The sequence below is a fragment of the Marmota marmota genome, unplaced genomic scaffold (genome assembly GCF_001458135.2).
Source record: "Marmota marmota marmota unplaced genomic scaffold, marMar, whole genome shotgun sequence".
Taxonomy (NCBI): domain Eukaryota; kingdom Metazoa; phylum Chordata; class Mammalia; order Rodentia; family Sciuridae; genus Marmota; species Marmota marmota.
In genome coordinates this window covers 17912024-17936809 of record NW_025999968.1, presented here as the reverse complement: position 1 = coordinate 17936809, position 24786 = coordinate 17912024, and the positions used below count along the sequence as shown (strand labels likewise).

The window sequence follows — 24786 nt, the reverse complement described above, 5'->3', positions numbered from 1 at the left end:
TCAAAGAACTCAGTTTTGGGGAAAGTTAGTGAAGTAGACAAAGTTACTGTACAGTCTTGGTGAATAACAGAATAGAAGCCTGTGCATGGTACAGAAAGGCATAAACATAGTTTTGTTCATTTGTTTACTTATTGGAGGTTCACTGAAAGTCCTTCTGCTAAAAATAAGCATATTCTTCCCCAAACCTGCCATGCTGTTGTGCATGAATTGACAAGGAATTAATCATTAAGGATAACGAGCTGCTTCCCCAAAGCTTGCATACAATTTGATGTTACTTGGAAAACACTGATGCCTTAATACCTGTTATCATATTAAAAAGGATTCACTCATTCTGAAAGGGGGAGGACACAAGATATGGGTGCTTGGGTGAGAAGACAATTTAAAGGCTAATTCATGATACAGCCCATCAGGGACTAGCTCAAATGGGACATAAATTCAGGACTAGAAAATGGACCAGCATTGTGAAGACATGAACTTGAGAGTGACGAGGGCTTGTCCAGACCAGACTTCTTAAAAACAAGGCTATTACTCACTGTTCTCCTAAAATTAGATCACTAATTAATCAATCAACAGATATTTATTAGACACATTTCTCTCATAATATGTTTTTATAATATAGTCTTGGGAGTCAAATCAAGACCACCCTCCCTCCTCTTTCCTATGACTGATTAAGGATTTTCTCATATCCCAGTGCCAGAAAGATATCAAGCAAATATAATTTTAAAAATCAAAAACTAAGATTTCTGATGCCAATGCATTAGAAGTTGCTGGCTCAGATAGTTGCTGGCTGATTTTCCTCCTGCCTCTCCCAGACAGGATTGCTTTAGATTGACGTTGCCATCTTTATATCCTCTCTGTTCTCTTTAGACAGTCACCAATTTCTCTTCTCCTTACAAGACAGCTGGTACACTCCACCTAAACTTTCTTTAATCATCTTCATCAGTTTTCTTTCCACCCCTTCCCTAAGCAGATGAGGAAAAAATTAAAATTTCTAAGTGTTTAAAAGAGTAAAGTTCAAGAGAGGCCAAATAATGACTCAGTATCACTAACTATCAACAAAATTTGAGGCCACAATTGGGTTTCAGATTTGTCTCCAATTCTCCTAACCCTTATTCCACCAAGATCAAGGAAAGAACACTTCTTATTTTCACACCATGTCTGCATAGTACCTTTGAACGTTGCAATTCCATTGTTGCTAAGTCTACCATTTTTCTTCTAATTGACAAGAAAAGATATACACGAGTTCTTGAAAGGCATGTTTATTACTAATGAAAATAGCACACTGATATACACAAGAAAAGACACTTTTATAAATGTAAAGAAAATGTTTGTTTCTAATTAGCTAATATTAAGACTAGACATTTTTAAGAAAATTATACAGTTACATGAATTTATTTGATCCCATTTAGGATAAAATATCATTATAAGTAAGATGAAAAAGAAAAATCCTTCATTACCCATACTCCACATTGAACATAAACTAGGGTTGTACACTATTGCACAAGAATCACAGTCTTTATAGATAAGTATACCTATATCCTCTGATACCATTATTATTTTTTCCTATATATGCCCTTAATCACTAAAGAAGAATTATAAGAAAGGGGAAAAAATAGGATGAGGAATCATTTAATCTCAGCTGTAGTAAAAGCTGTGTAGTTGAGGGAAAAGGTTTAATCTATTCTGAGTGAGTGGTTTAACTTTGTCTTATTAAACTCGTAAGAGCAGTAGTATAAGGTTTTAAAACTCATGGGTCAAAAAAAATTTCCAGGCAAATTCTTTAAATCATCAATTACATTATGGTACTCTCCCACCTTCCCACCTCCAGCCAGGATGCTTTATGGAACACAATGCAACAGACTTGAAGACTGTGACCTTCACATCGATTTTCTGCGTTTATCACACATTTGGGAACAGAATGAGCAAGGATCCTGACTCACTGCAGCTGGATTATAAATGAAGAAGATTGGCCCCACCCGTTTCTACTGGGAATTGTTAGAAACATATTAGAGGGGGAAAAAAACCTGACCCATATTATTCTTGGCTAAAACATCTCAATTTAATAAAGATAAGTTATTCTCCTAAATCAGCTGTTTCCTTATGAAATAAATATGTTGTCTTCCCTTCCCATTGCAAAATGGAAATCCACTCTAGGACTGAGAGACGTCAAGGTGCCCATGGTTGAAAACATGGAAATGACACAAAAGTACAGCTGCCAACTTATTTGTGTTGGATGAAATGGAAGGCAAACTTAGAAAATGAGCGCACAAATGAATAACTAGCTCAGGTATCATATAAGTGAACATATTTTTATGTTTTAGAGTCTACAAAAAATACTTGTGTAGTTTCCATTGTTTTGTCAGAGGTAATATTAAGTCAGCGCTGTTCATCTACATTACGATTCACTACACAGCCACAAAACAAAACAAAAAACAGGACGTGGGAAGCCAATCCAGAGTGACTAAATACTGAAGAATTAAAAACAGAGGTGGAAATAAAATCAGGTAAAACCCACACTTGTCTTATTATGTGAAGTAAATATGATGTTAGGCCACATGAATGTGAACAAATACCCTTCAGTCATTGCAATGGTGAAAACGGAGCCCTGTTTACCAAATAAATCTCCATTTACCCAGAACCCATGAAAAAAGCATCATGTAACTCAATGATAAAGGCTGCATCTATAAAACTAAATACCTCATAAATCTGGAAAAAATTAAGTTTGAGTTATTTACCGTACATTTTTAGTACTTTACTGCATTTTATTGTCTTCAAATAAGAGGACAGTCTTACTAAATATTATATTGGTAGGTTAATGACAATCGTCAAAATATTTCAAACCTCATTCATACAGCCTAAATGAGAGTTTGGCCTAAGATTTTTAAATAACTACTTAAATTGCCTTGGGGAAAGCTCTTGTACTCACAGAGCAGAGGATTGTTGCTGGGGAAACTGCATTCTGCAGTCTTTTTCAATGTAGTTCAGCTACAGAAAAGGTAAGATGAAACTCTTTATTCCTAAACTAAGGCCTTCTGTATTTTTTTTCCTAATTCCTTCACTCTTCCATTTCACTGGTATGGAACAGATATTAATGTAGGGCTAAGTAATTTGCTTCTTCATGACAAAGTCATGTAAAAGGAAATCAGAGATAGTGATGTGTGTCAGAATTCCCAAATCCCCTCTTCACTGCTTGGCTTGTGGAAAACAATAATCCTACTTTGGCTCAGTCTGTACTTCTCCTAAGTGCTTCACATGGTGACCTAGTCTGGACAACCTTTATGTCCACCTAGAATTCAAATGGGTGGCAAGCATTCATTCAAAGAGTTGCCTTCTAGGGTTAATTTGTGACTAAAAAAAAAAAATTTCATCTAATTTCATCCAACACAAATAAGTTTTGGGGAAAAAACTTTAAAATCTTAAGCAGAAAATTTTGGAAGTTTCACAAATAAAATCAAGCATTTAGTAGTGACAACTATCTTTATAATACTTACAATATTTTTAAAATCATTATCAATTATTTTTCAAATTCATCTAGAAGAAAATGTCCCATCAGTGGCTTGTATCTATGTTAAACTACTTGAGGATCCATTTTGTGATTAGGGAACAAAAAGAAATATTAAATGGAGATTAGGGAGCTACACACACACACACACACATACACACAGGGAGGAGAAGGGAGGGCAATGTTACCCATATGTACTTTGCAAAATACCTGGATATCTTAATGGTTTTCCCTAGGTTAACAATGCATGTAGCTGGCCCTAATATTTAGTTTATGCTGACCTCATAACAAGTAAAATTGGCAGTAATCAAATTGAGAAAAATAAGTGAACCAAGTATTTTATCTTATAGTTATTCTACTTCTGGTTAATTATATCCAGTCAGGAAATTAATCAAAAGGTTCAAGATTATTTTTGGCAAACATAAAGGTGTCCAACATAATATATATGCATTAATAATAACCTACTGCCTATGCAATTTTGTATTAATTATTTAGCCTTCTTCTTGCCCCTTCCCAAAGCTACCCATTCAGGAAAAAAAAAACTAGCAAAGAAGAGGAAAACTTCTATTTTCAGTCAAAATTTATGTACAGTGTGGACTTTTCCAACTTATACAATTTTAAGAATGTTTTAATTGCAATGAAAGTCTCATCCTGTTTTGTGTAAGTAGGGATATATACAGGAGATATTATACAAAAGAGAAGCATCACCAATGAGCTAATCTAACATGAGGTAGTGAAGTGCTGTTTTCCAAATTAATATGCCAGCAACTACAGAAGAACCAGGATTTGTCCAAGACATTTTTTGATTTCAGAAGCAGTCAGGGAACCTATTGGTACTAACTGAGTCCATCAATCCATCAGCAAAACTTGCTACCTATGCTGTGGCCTTGATCCCATACCCACTCCCTCCCTGCCCACGTGATTAAATTCTTCTTTCTACTAATAGCAACTGTCTAAACGTTATACATAAGTACTATTCTGGAAAGCTTTAAAAATAGGATATTGATGAAATTAAATAATACTGTTAAATATGCCCAGGAAATTCAAAATCCTGATAGAAGCATCAAATATAAGCCTAATTCTATTTTGCAGCAAAAGATTGTTCTTTTCTTCGGCAGTTTGTACAAAAACAAAAAGAACCATTCTATTTAAATAAATGTCTTTCCCCTTCAACTTGAAAATAACAAACATGATACAAAATATTGACTTACTAAGCTTGACTCCTTGTAATAGGCTCACCTTATTTTCCTACTGGGAAACCTGAGGCACAGTTCTTAGGAGACACCCTCAAAGATACAGAAGCAGACAGAAATTGCAGCCTTACGTCTCAGGTCTGACTTTTTTTTTTTTCCATAATACTTTTCAGAATGAGTGCAGCTCTGAAGTTCTGGAAACACAGTTCTTGGTCTTTGTAGAAATAAAAATCATCACATCTCAAATACATTCTGAAAATTTAAGCTGGGAAAAAAAGTATGCCCCACATTTACTAAATTTTTTAATACAAAATTCTTCTCTCAACAGTGTTCAAAATCCAGGTTAATGATATGACATCGATAACAAGTGGTCTCCTTCTTCTGTAGGCTCCAATTAGTGTCAAAACGGATATTTGGGTCAAAGTTCTTCCCTGTCATTAAAAAAGAGAGAGAGAGAGAGAGAGAGAGAGAAATTCGTTGGAAAACCAAGAATGTACTGAAAATGTGTTTTTGTTGTAATACATTGATCTACATTCCTAAAATCACCAATGCTTTCTATTTTCCTTCTTTGGAGTACCTCTTTTTGTACTCTGCTAAAAAAAAAAAAAAAAAAACACTACAAGACCATGCAATGATTTCACAGACTCCTAAATTAAGTCCATTAACATTTTCTTGGGCTGCTTGGTGTACAAGAATGGTGAGACTAAGTAAAAACTGAAAATGCTATATGGACTATGTGCCTCCATTTTTTCAAAGCCATCTTCCACCTGTGAACATCCTCACAAAGGCTGTAGAATCTGTGTGGAAATTCTTTTGTTTCACAAGATCTTCTTGTTTAAATCTCTGTTTCATGGATGTTTTTTGTGTATTTTAATGTGAGGCAGTATATCATAGAAACAAGGAGGTCATCATCTACTTATCCCTAATTAGGATGAATCCTTTCTTGGAATGTCTTGGCCAAGAGCTGATGTATTTTTAATTCAGGTAGCACATTTGGGCAGGTGGTTCTGAAGGACTTACAATGGGTTTTAGAAAAGACAAAAACATCATTGATGTTCTTTCTGTTGCATACTACTGAAATAGATCCATGGGACATTTTCTGGCTAGAGATGCAGAGATGAATGAACATCGCAGTTTTAAAAGGTAAACACCAGTATTATTGCACTGACAGCTTTCAGCAAGGATTGGAAGCACTTCCTGGGAGCCAAACCAGATGCCTAGAGATTATTAGAGGTGTTTCCACCATGCATATGGAATTTAAAAAGCAACTTACTTGGTTTATTTTGATGGCCATTTGTTCTTTCTAGAAGAGAGGGATCATGAGTCAAGGGGCTACCCATTGGAGAAAAAGCATTTGGAGCAAAAGAGCAGAGGATCAGTTCGGGGCCACGACTATTATCTAACCATTGGAAAACTTCTTTTACACACAAATCATTCTGGTCAAGGTAACTGACTAGGACCCATCCATGAGCTAGCACTTCTGTGAGGGCAGCAGTAGGACCAAACATCAATACCAAATTAAAAAATCTCACCACTACAGTCAACTAATGCCCACAGTGGTCTCTTTTCAAGATAGTTTATTTCTGTAACCTAAGTCTTATTGTGGATTCTGGAGAACAAAGAAAAACTCGAAGGAACTTGCTCAAAATTCATACTGAGTAAAGCAAATGGAAAGAGACAGAATGAAACTGCAATAATCTTGACAGAGGGAGGAGGTACACTTTAATGAGATTGTTATTCAAAGCATACTGAAATGTATATAGAGATGGAAATGGAAGGATGTGCTGAAATATGTGAGGATTTATGTCTCCTCAAATGCCTTTCATAGAAACCATCTATGAAAACTACTTTATGGAAATGGATTACTGGCAAGATCTATGCAGATAAGAGAGAAACTATGACATAGCTCAGGAATCTCTAGGCCAAAATAGGTAGGGTCTTAGTCTGAAATCTTCTCTGTCACTGGCTATCATTATCATCTTAAGTAAATGTCTTCATCTGCCCAAGACTTCCTTTCCTCAATTAAGGAACATCCAACTTATACAGTAATTATAAGAAGTAATGAGATAATCCATATTTATATACATAAAGAGCTCAATAAACGTTGATTATTACCAAGACCTCTGTCACATGAACAGGAATTACATGCACATGCTGGCTGTACTACTCTAAGATCAGCTATTAAGATCAGGGGTCGGGGGCTGTGGTAAACGCTTACATTTGATGCTCTCTCACAAAAGCTGCAAACTCAGGATCATTGGCATACAGTTCCAAAATTCTCATTCTCTCTTGAATTTCCTTAAACAACAAACAAGTCACATACTGCATTAGAAAAACTTCATCAGTCTTTTGGAAGATTTAATTATTATAAGGAATTGTGAGATTCTGGGCTATCCAGGGAAGAGCTATAAGGAAGCATTCTCAAAATGGAAGGTTCTATATGTACTATTAAATATTGCATGGACTGCTCTAACCCCAGCATACATTCCCGAGAAAGTAAGTGGGGCAGGAAAGAGTATTTACTAATAATGGAAACGAGTCACTTGGTGGGAAATAAGGTACAGCTCAAAGTTGAATATTTTTGCATACCACATTGGCTGGGAGATATCATAAGGTGAGAATGAATTGTGAAATATTTTTCATTCTCTCTCAAAGCCTGTGCACATACACACACATACATCAGTAGTAGCAGCAGCAGCAGCTGCTCCACAACAGAAATGCAAAAGTTTCCTACCTCTTTGGAAAGATTAGTGCTCTCATACATCTGTCTGATTTCTTCTCTGCTCAAACCACCAATCACTGCTTCCTTAGCAGAGCTGCAGAAGGCATGCTGAGCATAGGGTTCCTCATATTGATCACGCCTGGCCTTGCGGCTTTCATACGCAGGGTTGTACTTCACAGCGTTCTCAATGGATGAGAGGCTGTCTGGCTGCCTGCTGGAGCCAAAAGAAAAAAGATATGACTGATTCAAGTTCTTTGGATGCTTTATTACTTGGAAGACTATTTGGGATAAGATTTCTGATGAGGTAGAAAAAGAATGGTAATAGACACAAATGGGGTGGGGTAACTGTGAAGTATCCAGATCTCAAAAATTATTTGTAAAGTTTCATCATTATTATCTCCTCAGCTAAATGGCAAACGTCCTGTGGCACTATTTCATTCATCTTATTTTCTCACAGTGCCTGAAATTCAATGCATGTTGATGGGAACTGTCTGTCAGTGGATACTATTTCATTAAACAAATACAACTGCATCATTCTAAGAGTTAAACATATCAAAAATTAGTGTATAACCACACTGAGACTCTGACACAAATACAACTATAGGGAGATGGGAGCATCTGGGCTTCAAATTCAATTCAGGTCTAAAAATATTTAATGGGCATTGATTGTACACCTAGGACTGTTCTAGATGCTAATGAAACAAACAAACAAAAAAACCCTGAAATCTTTGCCCTGAATGAGATGATAGTCTGGTGAAAAATCAGAGTCAACAGGAAGCATAAGAACAATGATGGAGGTATGTCCTGGGTGCTCTAGGGACCCAGGAAGGGTACCTCCATAGCCAAGGCAGAGGGAGAGGGAAGGAAGGATGCCCTTGGGTAGCGCTGGTAGACTCCAGCGCTGGCACTGTATCAATTACAACCAGGGACTATGACCACAAAACAACCCAAGTGTCTTTGGATCCCTTGTCTAACACACGGGTCAGGCTTTATTTCCCCCATTAATGAAGCCATGTTTAATTAAACAGAGAACCAGATTTCATTTCTTGTCAGATCCTTACCCAGATTTATAATATGGTTAATTACCCCTGGGTATGAGCTAAAGGAGAACAAAATATAACAGAGCTGACCTTCAACAAGGGAAACTCACTTTTCCCATCTCATCTCCATCGATCCCGCTCCACATATCCCCCACTACAAAACAGGCATTCCAGCCACACTCAAGGTGCCCTTCCTCCAGAAGGCTCAGGCATGCCTCCCTGACTTGAATCATGCTCATTCAATTAGCTGAGAAGTCTCATCTACTCCCTTCTGTCTGATAAATACCACAATATTTAAATAACTTTAAAAGGCTCTCCCCGGGGCAAAAATTAGTTCATTCCTCACCTAGGCCTCTTAGCATCTCACTGGTGGTGTTACTTATGTTTCTTTTCAATGTGACACTCCTTTGAGGACAGGGACCAAGTTTTATTCAACTTTACAGCTCTCTGTCCAATATTTGACACATAGTAAATGCCAAGTAAATGAGTAAACAGAACATTTTCTTCCATCAGGGAGTTCTCTTCCTTATTTACCGGAAGGGCCGCTCTCCTTCTCTTGGGACATGCTGAGCCTGAAGAGTCTTGACAAGGAAGAAGATGATAATCGAAGAGACGAGGAGAAGTCCAACTACAGAGGCTATAGCGATGCCTATGACCAAGGGCTCAGACACAAACTCCTCACAGTGCTCACCTCGGTACCACCAGTTCTCACCCACCCGGCATCTGTAACAAATGCAAACTCTGAATCACTCTGTTCAAAGTGGCAACGAACAGCAGAACCTTTGGTAGGACTGGGGAAAGGTACACATATAAATGCCAATCATGTGAAGCTTCACTGAAGAATCAAATATATGGCCAAGAATGTAAATCAGTGGTTCAGAGCCTAACGTGTGAGGACCTGGATTTGATCCCCAGCACTATAAAAAAATAAAATGTAAAATACAGAATGAAATATTATTCAGCCTTAAAGAAGAATGAAATTATGACATTTGCTGGTAAATGGATGGAGTTGGAGAATATCATGCTAAGTGAAATAAGCCAATCCCCCAAACACCAAAGGCTGAACGTTTTCTCTGATATGCAGGTGCTAATTCACAATGAGGGTAGCTAAGGAAGATTAGCATTACTTTGGATTAGACAGAGGAGAGTGAAGGGAGGGGAAGGGGTATGGGGGCAGGAAGGATAGTAGAATTAATCTGATATTATTACCCTATGTACATATATGACTACATAAAAGGTGTGATTCTACATCATGAACAACCAGAAGAATGAGAAGTTACACACCATTTATGTACAATGTGTCAAAATGTATTCTACTGTCATGTATAACTAATTAGAACAAATTAAAAACTTAAAAAATAAATAAATAAATAAACCTCATTTTAATACTGATGGCCTTATAATCATCACTGAAACCCCTAACACAGTTACTCTAAGTACCTCAATAGCACATATTTAGACAAAATTTTTAAAGTTCCAAACTTAAATAATAAACTAAACTGGGTATATAATTCAGGACTATTAAATGACCCAGTCTTTACAAGAGAATTAGGCAGCAACCATCTACTTTCTGGAAATAATTTCTATGATAAATATCATAAGGATTACCTAAAAATCATAGGTGTTAACCCCCCATTTTCTTCAAAAGTATCTATAACCTTTGAAGCTCAAATCTCTAATTACAGCATACCTACAAATGGCCCCATGCCCGGGCATAATGTCACACTTTCCGTCGTTCAAGCAGAAGTCAGGCTGTAGGTCACAGAGACTCTGACAAGGCAGTTCATCCACACTCATGTATCCAGGGTAGCATCTGCACTTGGCTTCTCCACTCCAGGGGTCAACCAGACACTCAGAAAATTCATTGCAGGCCTGAAACTTGCAAGGATTGGCTTCATCACCTAAAACATCAAATGAACCAGAAAATGATACAAGGAAAGACAAAGCACAGGAACTGGGGTATAGGAAGCCCCTCATTAAAGCTCCTCCCTCAAATAACACAGGACAACACTCATTCTGTACCATCAAAGTACACCATCACCCGACCTATAACACAAAAAGTTCTGATACATCCTGGACTGAGAGTTTTTCAGTTCCTCTGAAACTCAGAGCCAAATCATAAAACTCCATGATCTGGGCAATCCCCTACGTGTTTTATCGAGGGAGTATATAGAAGCTTTAAAATCAATGTCGTGTAACTATAGATCTGAATTGTACAGTTTTCAGAGACCATTCATTCTCACCAAATCTACCCTGTTATAGTTCACGTGCACACACAGCTATGTGCCTACCCAACACTGAGACCACAGGGTGAGAAGTGAGAGCCCAGGGGGGAACTGGGAGGAGCCTCAGGGATGGATATAGCCCCATAAGAGGAGTCTTAAGGACAGTCTAGATTTGTGGAAGCCAATATTAGAAAAATAAACTATCCCTACATCCTCCTCAGGCCATTCGCAACAATATCTTGGCTTCAGTAACTAGTAACTTCATTTTTCATTGATAGGGTAAGGAAAAATGCCAAAAAATTAATTAGGACAATAAGCCATCAAAACTGATATAAGACACTAACTATAATGGGTCTTCCACCTATCATGGTCTCATCATAGGCTCTTCAATCTGTGAATGGCAGATAGGCAAATGGTGACAGAGATACTGGAAAAGAAGGAAACAGGTAGAAATGATCCATAGACTCATCTGTATGAAAAAGTATGAAGTTAACCTAAAAGAAAAGGAGAATAAAAAAGAAAAAGAGCATACTCTCTTCGTTTTCAGAGATATTAATATTGTTTTGAAAAGCCATGAGTTTCTTGCTGCTCTGGAAATTAAATTTTGTATAAGTTTATGCCCTTGAAGTTTAGAGGAGGATCTCTGAAACCGGTCTCCAAAGTTCCCAGGTGGGAAGAGAGGGGATATATTAAATTAAAAGTCTATGGCCATCTAGAACTTCAAAATGGGACTTTATGTATAAATAGAGTCTTTGCAGATATAATTAAGTTAAGAAGAGGTCACAGTGGATTGGGAGGGTCCCTGACCTAATGACTGAGATATCCTTATAAGAAAAGGGAAATCTGGACACAGACAAATGCAGAAGAACACATTATATAAACAGAGATTTGAGTGAAAAAAAAATGTCAAAGATTGCCAGAAAATACCAGAATTTAGGAAAAAGCAAGGAAGGATTTTTCTCTACACTGCTGGGGGAAGCATGGCTTTGTCAATCTTTCATTTTGAACTTCTAGACTGAAGAACTATGAAAGGATACACTTTGTTGTGATAAGCCACCCAGTTTGTGGTACCTTAGAAGAACAATAGAGCAGACACTGCCAAGCAGCTCATGTAACAAGGCGAGCATACAGATGTGCTGACCTCCACTGACAAGCAGATCGCACAGCAGGATTCCACTGTGTATTTCCTCAGTCTTTACATCCTTGTCCTACTAATCATTTTGTTACTACAATAATCTAATCTTGAGCTAGCCAGTGAGGGATAGAGGTGTATATAGTGGGTGGGGGGGTGGTATTTTATAGATCTCTTTTGTTGATGAAAGCAGAATTTTCTGAGACACTATATGTGGTGAGGGAGAGTCACACAAGAGACAAATCAGTTGTTTTGTTTTTGCACAGTGCGATTGAATTGAGGAGAACTTACCACTGACCTACATCCCCAGCTCTTTAAATTTTTAAATTTTGGGATAAGGTCTCCTTAAGTTGCTCAGGCTGGCCTCAAACTTGTGATCTTCCTGCCTTAGCCTCCCAAATTTCTGGGATTATAGGCATGTGCCACTGGACCCAATGAAAAATCAGTCTTATAGTAGCCACTCTTGACATAAAAATGATCATCTGAGGACCTTTTACCCAAGGTATATATGTAGAAGGAAAATTCTATTTGAAAATTTAAAAATTTTGTGGCCATTCTGTGGGTGTGTGAGAGGGCAAAAGAAAACAATTTACATTTTCTATATATTAGGAGAAAGGTGTAGATAGAGGGAAAGGATAAATGCTATCCCCTTTTGCTCCCAGAGGTCAAGCCTAATATTTTAATCATACAAATAAAAGAGACTAAATAGAGTCTCTTTCCTGACCCAGAAGGCTAAAGCTGGATGTGGAGAATAGCTTGCCCCTGTGGGAAAGTACCTTGATATATGGAGAAACAAAGGCAGATTTGGAGCTAAATTTGGAATGGGAGACAGGGATCTAAATTGTCAATGAATTACACAACTCTGGCTTTCCAGGAGCAGCCTACAAAAAGGATTGATGGGCCAAGGAAAATGAGAGTGGAGAGAATGTGAAGATGGTCTGGAAAAAAGCTTCCTGGCCAGAGCAACATGGGAGCTGGCTGGTCCTGGGGGAAATGGGTCAGTAGGAGGTGCCCATGAGAGGGTGGCTGAGGAATGCTAATGGTAGTATTTTTAACCATTTTCTGTGCTTCAAAAAATCCTTCTTAATGACCTTCACATCATCAGCAAATATCTAATAGAATCAATGTCTTACATTTGAGATGCTTTGGAAAAACTTTAAAATGGACTAAGAACTGTGTTAGATTAACAGGAATAACAGACACAGAGTTAAGACACACGTGAGATCAAAAATTCAGCATAGTTTAAGAAACTCAGAGATGGAAGCCAGCTGCAGTGGTGCGCACCTGTAATCGCAGGGGCTCTGGCTCCCAGCTCCCGAGACTGAGGAAGGAGGATCAAGAGTTCAAAGCCAGAGTCAGCAACTTAGAGAAGCAATTAGACTCTATCTCTAATAAAATATGAAATTTTAAAAAAGGGTTGGTGATGTCGCTCAGTGATTAAGCACCCCTGAGTTCAATCCCCAGTACCAAAAAGAAAGAAACAATGAAACTCAGAGATGTAGTAATTAAGTAATTAAGAGATAGTTAAGTTCCCTAACAATGCTTATGGGTATTGAGGGGTGGAAAAACATTGAATGTTTTCTTCTGTATGTGGGAGAGATTACTGCCCGTTCATTTGACTATTAAAGGAAAAGGTGACCCTATAGGGGCTGGGGTTGTGGCTCAGCAGCAGAGCGCTTGCTTCCCAGTATGAGGCACTGGGTTCTGGATCCTCAGCACCACATAAAAATAAATAAATAAACAAAATAAAGGTATTGTGTCCATCTACAACTAAAAAAAATTTTTTAAATGGTGATACTATAAAACTGGATGACTTGGCGTGCAGCTACATGTGAGTTACATAATAAATTGAAGCAAATGAGCTTATTTATTGTAATTCTCTTTTAAAAGAAGTGGACTAGGGGCTGGAATGTAGTTCGGGATACAGTGTTTGTCTAGCATGTGTAAGGCCTTGACTTTGATCCCCAGAGCCACCAAAAAAGGGGTGGGAGGTGGACTTTTGCAAAAATTTTATAAGTAAAACTACTTGCATTTGTAAACCTAGTCAATAGCTTTTAGATATTTTGTTTAATCCTTAGACTAGCCTTGTGAAATGCACAGGTCAGGTAATATTATCCCCATACAATATATGAGGGACTAAATCTCAAAGATAAAATAGCTCCTCTAAAGTCACACAAATGATTAAGGGCCGAGCAGAGAAACCTAGCTTTCCAAATTATAATTAATTGCTTCTTCCACTACACCACTTGGCAAAGAATTTGCATTCAATCCTAGAGAACTCAAGTGGCAAAAGATTTGGGTATTGGGGAATTAGCCAAATCATTTTCTTCACTTTCAGTGAATAATGGTCCTTCAAGGATTTCAAAGGAAAGAATGTTTGCTTCTTTCTCAGTTGAAAAATAGGGCTGACTTTCAAACCAGTTTGAGAATAAAAACCACTGGAGAAATATGAACCTAGACATTCCATCTCACTCCTACTCAAAACCACTGTCCATTGGTATGTAGAAGGGAAAAAAGAATAAAATTTCAGGCTCCAACAATATGCTCTGCATCCAAGGCTTCCAAATCAAAATAATGTTTCATTTCATTCATTCACAGTATTTCTGAGTACCTCCTGTGTTCAAAGCTCTGTGCTAAAGTCTGGATAGAAAGTGGTTAATATTTGGTCCTTGTGAAAAGCTCTATTGGGAAAAATAGCCATTAAGCAACTATGCACATAAATTAACATTGCAAACAGTGCTAAACTCCATAGGAGAAAAGAATAGACTAAAAGGAAAGAACTAATCCAGATTACTATGGGTAGATTATCTAAAGTCTTGAGGAAGCAATATTTGAACTGAAGCATTAAGGGTACACAGGGGTCAGCCAAGAGTAGAGGGAGTTTCAGGCAAAGGGGACAGTATATGCAAAGGCTTAGGTCACAAAACATTTCTAGCATATAAGAAAACCAAACAAGTTAGTTTGACTGGAATAAGGAAGGCAGAGGGGTTAGTTTTATTAGATGATATTGGGGGAGAAGTTGGGAACCAGGTCTTATGCCTATTGAATCAGGCAGCCATTGAAATGTTTTAAACTGCAAAGTGAAATAATGTGATGGATGTTTTCAAAAGAGTACCATGGCTGCTGTCTAAAGAACGGTTAGAAGAGGGAGAAAAAGAAAAAGTAAGAAAACTGATCCAAATGAGGGATAATGGTGAATTAGACTGAGTAGTAGCAGTGGAGATAGAAAAGCCTGGATTTAAAAAAAAAATAGACAAAACAAAAAGTTGCTTCATTGAAAAAATAAATAAAATAGATAAACCCCTAGTCAGGCTAAAGAAGGAAAAAAGAAAGAAAACTCAAATTACTAAAATACGTGATGAAAAGGAAAAAATCACAACAGACATGATTAAAATGCAGAAGGTGATTAGAAACTATTTTGAACATTTATACTCCAATAAAATAGAAAATATCTGTAAGGAAAATAAAAAGAGAGACACAGAGACAAGATGCAGAGGCAGGAAAGATGGCTGCTTAGAAATTTCCTTAGCCACCAAGTATGCCACAGTCATGAAGCTATCAGAGATCCCAATCCCAAACACAGAACCCATACAAATATCGAAGACAGCAACAAATTTCTAGAAACATATGACCTACCCAAACTGAATCATGAAGTCATACATGATTCAAACAGATGGATTTCAAGTAATGAAATAGAAAATGTCATCAAAAGCCTGCCAGTCAAGGGGGCTCGAGTGATGGCTCAGTGGTGGAGTACTTGCCTAGCATGTGTGATGCACTGGGTTTGATTCTCAGCACCACATATAAATAAATAAAATAAAGGTCCATTGACAGCTAAAAAATATTTTTTAAAAATGCCTACCAATCAAGAAAAATCCAGGAGCAGATGGATTCTCAGATGAGTTCTACAACACTTTCAAAGAATTAACACCAATACTCCTCAAAGTATTCCATGAAATAGAAAACAATGGAACCCTTCCAAACTCGTTTTATAAGGCTAATATCACCCTGACATCAAAATCAGACAAAGACTCATCAAGGATAGAAAACTTCAGACCAATATCCCTGATGCACATAGTTGCAAAAATTCTCAATAAAATTATGGCAGATCACATAAAAAACATGTTAAAAAGATAGTGCACCATGATCAACTGAGTTTCATCCCAAGGATGCAGGGTTGGTTCAACATATGGAAATCAATAAATGTAATTCATCATATTAATAAACTTAAAAACAAGAATCATATGATCATCTCAATAGATGCAGAAAAAGTATTTGACAAAATACAGCACCCTTCATGTTCAAAACACTAGAAAAACTAGGAACACACCTCAACATGGTGAAAGCCATATTTGCTAAACCCAAGATCAGCACAATTCTAATTGAAGAAAAACTGAAAGCCTTTCCTCTAAAAACTGGAACAAGACAAAGGTGCTCTTTTTCACCAATTTTTATTCAACATCATCCTTGAAACTCTAGCCAGAGCAATTAGACAGAAGAAAGAAATTCAAGATACACAAATAGGTGAAGAAGAACTCAAACTATCACTATTTGCCAATGACATGATTCTTTATTTAGAAGAGTCAAAAAATTCCACCACAAAACTTCTAATAAATGAATTCAGCAAAGTAGCAGGATATAAAACCAACATCCATAAATCGAATGCATAATATAATCAGTGCTAAATCCACTGAAAGCTAGGAAAACTATCCCATTCACAATAGCCTCAAAAAAAAATCTTTGGGAATCAATCTAACAAAAGAGGTGAAAGACCTCTACAATGAAAACTACAGAACACTAAAGAAAAAAATTAAAGAAGACCTTAAAAGATGGAAAGACCTCCCATGCTCCTGGATAGGCAGAATTAATATTATCAAAATGGCCATACTACCAAAAGCCTTATACATATTTATTGCAATTCCTATTAAAATACCAATGACTTTCTTCCTAGAACCAGAAAAAGCAATCGTGAAATTCATTTGGAAAAATATAAGAGACCCAGAATAGCCAAAGCAATCCTTAGCAAGAAAAGTGAAGCAGGAGGCAGAGGCATCACAATACCAGACCTTAAACTATACTATAGAGCTACAGTAACAAATGACATTGGCATTAAAACAGACATATAGACCAATGGGACAGAATAGAAGAGACAAACCTATGCAAATACAGTTATTTCATACTAGACAAAGGTGCCAAAAACATTCACTGGAGAAAAGAGAGCCTATTCAACAAATAATGCTGGGAAAAATCACTGCATGAAAACCCACTTCAAAGTGGATCAAAGAATTAGCCATTAGAACAGAGATTCTGCTACTATTAGAAAAAAAAAAAAAAAAAGGTTCAAATCTTCTCCATGTCAGCCTAGGATCTGACTTCCTTAGTGAGACCTCTAAAGCATAAAAAGTAAAATAAAGAATCAATAAATGGGATGGATTCAAATTAAAAAGCTTCTTCTCAGCAAAAGAAACAATATTGTGAAAAGAGAGCCTACAGATTGGAAGAAAATCTTTACCACATGCACCTCAGATAAAGCATTAATCTCTGGGATATAAAAAGAACTCAAAATCACCAAAAAAAACCAAATAACCCAATCAATAAATGGCTAAGGAACTGAACAGACACTTCACAGAATAAATATAATCCATCAAAAAGCATATGAAAAAATGTTCAACATCTCTAGTAACTAGAAAAATGCAAATCAAAACCACTCTAAGATTTCATCTCACTCCAGTCAGAATGGCAATCATCAAGAATACAGTCAACAATAAGTGTTAGTAAGGATGTGGGAGAAAAGGTACACATTACTGGTGGACTGCAAATTGGTACAACCACTATGGAAAGCCGTATGGAGATTCCTTAGAAAACTTAGAATGAAACCACCATTTGACCCAGCTATCCAACTCCTCGGTTTATACCCAAAGGACTTTAAATCAGCATACTACAGTGATGCAGCCACATCGATGTTCATATCAGCTCAATTCATAATAGCTAAACTATGAAACCAACCTAGGGCGTGCCCTTCAATAGATGAATAGATAAAGAAAATGTGAGATATATATATATTTTTTTCCAACGGAATATTACTCATCTTTAAAGAAAAATGAAATTATGGCAATTGCCAGTAAATGGATGGAGTTGGAGAATATCATGCTTACATAAATAAGCCAATCTCAAAAAACTACAGGCCAAATGATATGTGGATGCTAATTCACAATAAGGGGTGGGGGGGGGGGCGCTAGGGAAGAAATGAGTTACATTAGACTAGGTAGAGGGGAGTGAAGTGAGCCGAGAGGATACAGGGATAGGAAGGTTTCAGATGAATGAAACAGACACTATTACCTTATGTACATATATGACTGCATGATCAATGTGATTCTACAACATGTATAATCAGAAAAATGAGAAGTTATACCCCATTTATGTATGATATATTGAAGAGTATAAATGCATTCTACTGTCATGTATAACTAATTAAAACAAATTTATAAAGTAAAAAAATAAAATAAAAGCTAGTATTAGAGATATATTTAGAATTTAGAATCAAAATAAGTTTGGTGATCAACTAAAAGTTGTGGGGGTGAAAACAATGACATTAGGAATGACTAACAAGGTTTAGCTAAGTAGATAAATCTTCTAATTATTGATATGAGAAAGCTGAGAGAAGGAGTAGATTTAACTGGAAAGTAGGGACATACAGAAAACAAGAGTTCACTCTTAAATATCTGAAGTTTGATGCACACAGAAGACATTAAAAACATTCAAGTGGAGTCTGTAAAGTAAGTAGTTAGATAATGGTTCTAGAGCTCAGAAGGGAAGTTTGCTCTTTGAAGAGAATAACTGACATTTACATAAAACAAAACAATGGGAATGAATATTATATATCTGTATCTACATATTCAAATTGACAGTGGAGTTAAGGGGCTTGGCAACATAGAGTAAGAGCAATAGATAAATCAAAGAGAGACCCAGGCAAAGTTATAGAGAAGGGAGGGAGGTGAACCAATAAAGATAACATTTATGAAAAGTGAATGTTATTGATGTCCTTGGAAGAATTGTATTTTTTTTTCTTTCCTACAAGTCTTGGTTTCCCCTCAATTCAGACAAAAACACAAGAATAACCACTGTATTCCATTAAGAAACTAGTAGCATGGTGGGCACTATCATTACCTGATTCCACATCAAGGGAATATTTATCAATAGCCAAGTTCATGGTTTGGTAGGCAGTGGTACAGAAGTCTTCGAGAATCATGTACACAGCATTGTTGACGTTAGGAGGAACAGAATCTGCAAACTTCATTCGGCTGTTCACCACAATACTGCCATTTCTGAAGTTCAGGATTTCTAAGTTCTGGAACCCTGTGAGATTTGACTGGAGGTAGGGAACCAGCTACAATACACGAAAAGTGATAAATTTATCAACACAGCTTTGCATTTTTAAAAATACGTAACAAAAGACAAAAACAACAAAGATGAGCCCCTCTCCTTCTTTTCCTAATTGTATTCTATCTGCATTTGAACTATTAATGAACAAAGCTATAAGTAAGGAATTATTTGAGAGTCTAAACTAAGAATGTCATGAGATTTTCACAGTGATATTTGGGAACGCCATGGAATTCATAAACAGCTTTAGACATCCAGGAAGTTTATTTTGTTTCACTAAAGTTGGGCATAGATGCCCACAAAACACTAGTCTCACAGTAAGATTTTTTTCTCATGTTATTTCAGGCCTAGAAGTCAAGGAATACAATCTTCAGTATCTAAACTCTCTGCCTGTCACATCACTCTCATGGCACATTTGTGTTTTCCATCTCTTGAATGCATCTGTGTTATTCTTCTATCAACCCTAGGCCATGATGCTCTCTGCGGATGACAGAAAATGAATGAACACAGCAGATCCCACTTTCCTGTGCTCAGACATGGGGTGTCAAGGGTTGGAGAGAGTCACCATGATTGTTCACTAATGCCCATGTTTCACTTTTTGAACTTACCAATTCCAAGAATCTTTGCTCCAGCGCTTTATACTCCAAAGAGTTTTTATTAAACAGATCCTCTGAAAACATCATATTAGTCACTCGGAGGCTGAAGAAAACCACCAAAGCTCCAGCAGTCGGGGTGTAACTCAAGTCATCTCCTTTTGTGGGCTGAGCCACAATAGCCATCTCTGTGGAGTTAATATTTGTAGACATTTCCATATAACCACTGACCTTGCCATTTTGCTCTTGGATTAGGTCAGGCTGATAGTAATCTGTGCCTACCCGGTCCAGTTCTAATGAAATGTCCTGTACGCCCATAATTACTTCATCCTCCAGCAGGGTGGAGCTTGTGGTTGGAGGAAATTTGGCGGACTGTGTCATGGAAGCTTTCAACCAGAATGTGTCAGGACTCTGTGGTGTACTTGCCAATGTGTCTCTGGACAATTTTTCTAGGGAAGACGTTCTTGCTCCATTTGTATCTGATTCTGGCCATACGGTCCACACAGGCTGTATATCTGGTTTTACCACTGAACTCTTGCTGTCAAACTGCTCAGGGCTAGATAAATCTGTAGTTTGCTCTATATTCTCTTTCAGGAAGGCATTTATGTGATCAGTAGAAGCAGAAATTGCTACAGATGCTTTTGTAACTGAATTATAATCAATGTCAGGTACCTCTGATGTGTGCTTGGGAAAATTCAGAGATGCAGATTGAGTTGCAGACTCTGCAAAAATGCGCACAGTAGGTCCACCAAGGGGCTCTTCCTCTGCAAAGTTTGTGGATCCATCTTCAGGCCTATGTTTTGAATGCTCAATAATTTGGTAGGTGGAATCCATTTTGTCATTCATAACTAGTTTCTCATCTATACCTTCAGTTGGCAAAAGTGAATTTTCACCTTCAAGCCATGATTTGGACAGTGGTTCAGTGTTCTTCTCCAATAAAGATTCACTCCATGGCCAAGTAATCAGATCCACCCTTTGCCCAGATCCTGAACCTAAACCACTCTCAAATATGAACTCTTTTTCCATGGATGTATCTGGAAATGAAGGGTTCACTTCTAATTGATCTTTGACTTCAGAATCCAAGGAGTCCAAGCCAAAAGGTATTTCTTTATCAAGATCTGAAGTAACAGAAGATGTCAGATATGGTGAGGATGTCAAGGACACACCAGAGTCTTCTATGGACGGTATTGTTTCTTTTGGCACATGTTGAGTGAATGAACTTGAAGGCAATGGATCAATAGAAAGAATATCTTGTGACTCTTCAACATTGGCTAATCCTAAAAATAAAGTTTTCCATTCATTAATCTACAAAGTTGCAAAAATATATTCATAGTTCTCTGCTGTTTTTCTAGTTAAGCTAGCAGGTCTATAGCTAACTTTTAAATCTAGCAAATAAGAAGATACAGTAATTGTTTGTAATGTGGGGCAATCACTCATGAATATATCCTACTTCTCTAAGGATAAGATTGACTATTAAAATAATTAATCTTCAAACACTTGACTTTTTCCCATGAAAATAAAGAACTGCTAGTAGACATATTTTCAACAAAAACCAAATTCTCTAGGAACTTAGGGAGAAATTTTCTTGGAAATTGGGTTTCTCTTTGAATTCCCATTTTCTTTGTTAAAATATTTACCATCTGACTCACCTTGTGTTCAGATTCTGGCACTCATTATTTATATCTTTGTTCACATACCTCTTTCACCTGTATATACCAACCCTAAGCAACATTGATATTTTCTTTTCTCCACAATATCCAGAAGATCATTTTTATTTCTTTTTATCTTCTCAAATATTGCTCTAAGCTACTAAAATCTTTAGACTAGAATCCTATATTAGTCCTATTAGAAGCTACTAGAATAATCTTCTTGGATGCTTCTTTTCTTTTTACCACTTTAATATTCAAGCAAGCAAAGTAATTCTTTAATAGTAGTGGTAACAGTAACTTAGTTAAATTATATAGTTTTCAATATGAGCTTTAACATATCTACTAAGTGATTTCTACCCTACTTTTCAAGTTCATTTTTTATTATTTACAGATGTGGACTCCCATCTAACCAATAAAATCTGTTTCCTCTCTAACACAGGTTTCCTAAGACATTTTCTCCTAAATGAATGCTACTATGCTTTTCTTTTCACCACAGTCTCTTCCTTTCTTCAAAACCCTTGCCATCTGACACATAAGGAAACATGAAGAAACAGGAAATACTAGGGGAATGAAATTGACCAAATTATTTTGTGTGCATGTATGAATATATAAAACAAATCCCACTAACGTGTAATTGTAAACACCAATATAAACTTTTAAAAATAGATAAAATTTTTAAAAAGAAGCATGAAAAGTGATTAAAGGTCCTTACCATCTTCTAATAAGTGGGATCCAGATGTCCTCTCCTCAGAAGCCACAGACAAGCCAGTGTGAAGTGCTGCTGGGGTGACAGAATGAAGAGTCAAGCTATTAACCTCTAACACTTCCGGGGAAGAACCACGGACTGCCTTCGAGGGAACGGCTAATTTAGGTGTAGACACTAAATCGCCCAAAGGACTTTCTGACCAGAATTCCCTTCCAGTGGCTGAGGGAGGACCGGAATTAAAATCAAGTGGTGAAGCATTGATGAGGATAGATTCATCTGCTGAGGGCCATTCAGCTTGAAGGGTATTGTCCTGGGGGAAGAAAAAGGCTATATCACATCATACATAAAACACACACATAAAAATAATTTTAAAGACCACCAATGGAACAAGGAGGCAGTATAAAATTAGAGGGTAGAGAGATAAGGGCTCCAGAATAAAACACCTGATATCAAATCCCAATTCGGCCACTTACGGGTTAGAGAATCTAGAGAAAAACTATGTAACCGCTCAAAACTCACCTGTAAAAAGGACACAGATGAGAGCATCTATTTAAAAAAACCTACATAGTGAATTTGTGGGAGAAAATACTATTTCTTTTGCTTTTAATAGTTCTTTTCTCCCCATGTTTTTAGCTTAAATGTCTTTAATTCATAGAAATCACTAATCTATAATTTGTCAGCAAAGACCTAAGCCCATTGCTCACAGTGGGAAGAAGCAATTAGCAATTTCATTCATTATTCTGAAAGACAATTATGATCCTTCATTTTTATCAGAAAAGTCACCACATTAAAGTGTGATCTATCTCAAATAAACAGCCAGGCCTATGAAATGGCATCACACTGACAAAATAACAAATTTCTCTTTCTAGTGACTTTTTAACTAATGTGGAACTGATTTCCTCTAAACATTTAGCTTCAAGAGTAGAATTAAACAGAAATACAACCCTTGACCATGTAAATATTTAATCTTATGAAGGGAAGTCTACATTAAAAAGTATCATGATGATGTTAAAGCAAAATGGACATGGCATTTGTGGGAATTGATATATTTTAATCTACAGTGGCATTAACACTGGAGTCTAATGTTGAAATAAATGAACTGTCTTAGAGAGAAGTGTACTGTATTGTAAAGAAAGAGGAAGCTGAAAGCCATCCTCAAATGACTACATGCAACTACAAATGAGCTATAAAGAAAGATTTCAGGATAATAAATTCCCTCTTCAGGAATCCTTCATCTGAAGTGAACCTGAGGATAGTAAGACTTGGTTCCCAAGTCAGACAAATAGGTAGGATCTAATCCAGGAGGGTTATGTTTTGAATATGAGGTATCCCCCAAAAGCTCACATGTGAGACAATGCAAGAAGGTGTAGAGAAGAAATGATTGGGTTATAGCCTTAACCCAATCAGTTAATTAATCTGTTGATAGGGATTAACTGAGTGATAACTAAAGTAGTAGGGTGTAGCTGGAAAAGGCAGAAATTGGGGGTGTGGCTTTGAGGTATATATTTTGTATCTAGCGGGTGAAGTCTCTCTCTCTGCTCTCTGATCATTATATTAGCTGCTTCCCTCCTCCACACTCTTCCACCATGATGTCCTGCCTCACCTTGAGCCCCGAGGAGTGGAGTCTACTATCTACAGACTGAGACCTCTGAAACTGTGTCCTCAAATAAACCTGTCCTCCTCTACGTTGTTCTGGTTGGGTCCTTTTAGTCACAGCAGTGAAAAAGTGACTAAAATGAGGAAACCACTTCCAACATTTACCTAGTAAATTTTAGTATATTAAGAATAGAGTATATTATCATCTGGAGCAGAATTCACCTTAAATAACTGCACATAGTAGAGGCAGCTTGCAAATCACTGGCCTGGATGTAGTGCTCCTATATAACTTGGCACCAAATAGACACACAGAGTTGCCTCATATTTTTGTCTATAATATCTAAGTTATCCTCTGTCCTTAAGAATAGACCTGATGGAGAGAGAAGAGTTCAATTCCAAATAAATATGAAGATACAGTCTAGAATGTGAGAGAGAAAAAAAAATTAAGTGAAAATAGCAACTTGTCTTTTCCAAAGGCTCAGGTGTTTTACAGGGCCATTCTATGGGTTATAAAAATCTTATGTGGGAGGAAGGGCTGAGAATGCACAAGTGTGAGCAAAACAAAGGTCAATCAATTTTTAGAATTAGACTCTTAGGAATCATATAGTCCTATCATGCCTATTAAAGATTAAGAACTGAGGTTCATGGAGGTGAAATGCCCAATGTTGCAAAAAAAAAAAAAAAAATCAGAACTAGAAGCTGAGCATCTGGATTTTCCTGTGATTTCCCCACTACCACAGGATATTCATTCAGAGGTCTCTTTGAGTGCATATATCCAGATGGTGAAAGGATTCCCAAAGGAGAAACCAGAACAGACTTGGCTAATCAGGCATTTAGGCTTAGCATTTCCAAGACCCAGGTGAACACAGAAGTGAGGGAGACAGAGAGGCCATTTTCTAATATTTAAACGTCTGCTCTATGGAATAGGTTGGCTATTTTTATATAAAGAGAAGTTCCTTTCTTCTTTCCCTACCCCCCCAACTATTTCTAGTTTCAAAAATTTTATATATATATATATATATATATATATATATATATATATATAGCT

General features: G+C 36.9%; 1 protein-coding gene across 1 annotated transcript in view; it reads right to left on the bottom strand.

Annotated features, from left to right (window-relative positions):
* Positions 1 to 1243: 1243 nt before the first annotated feature.
* The window catches only part of Impg2 (interphotoreceptor matrix proteoglycan 2), a 93391-nt gene continuing 69848 nt past the window's right edge, over positions 1244 to 24786 (bottom strand). Inside the window, exons 13-20 of the mRNA XM_048803404.1 lie at positions 22149 to 22452; positions 19803 to 21064; positions 18982 to 19201; positions 10148 to 10358; positions 8992 to 9180; positions 7430 to 7631; positions 6914 to 6993; positions 1244 to 5126 (exon numbers count right to left, since the gene is read on the bottom strand). Of these exons, the coding sequence (XP_048659361.1) occupies positions 5114 to 5126; positions 6914 to 6993; positions 7430 to 7631; positions 8992 to 9180; positions 10148 to 10358; positions 18982 to 19201; positions 19803 to 21064; positions 22149 to 22452 (2481 nt within the window). The 3' untranslated portion in view covers positions 1244 to 5113. The remainder of the gene's footprint in view (positions 5127 to 6913; positions 6994 to 7429; positions 7632 to 8991; positions 9181 to 10147; positions 10359 to 18981; positions 19202 to 19802; positions 21065 to 22148; positions 22453 to 24786) is intronic.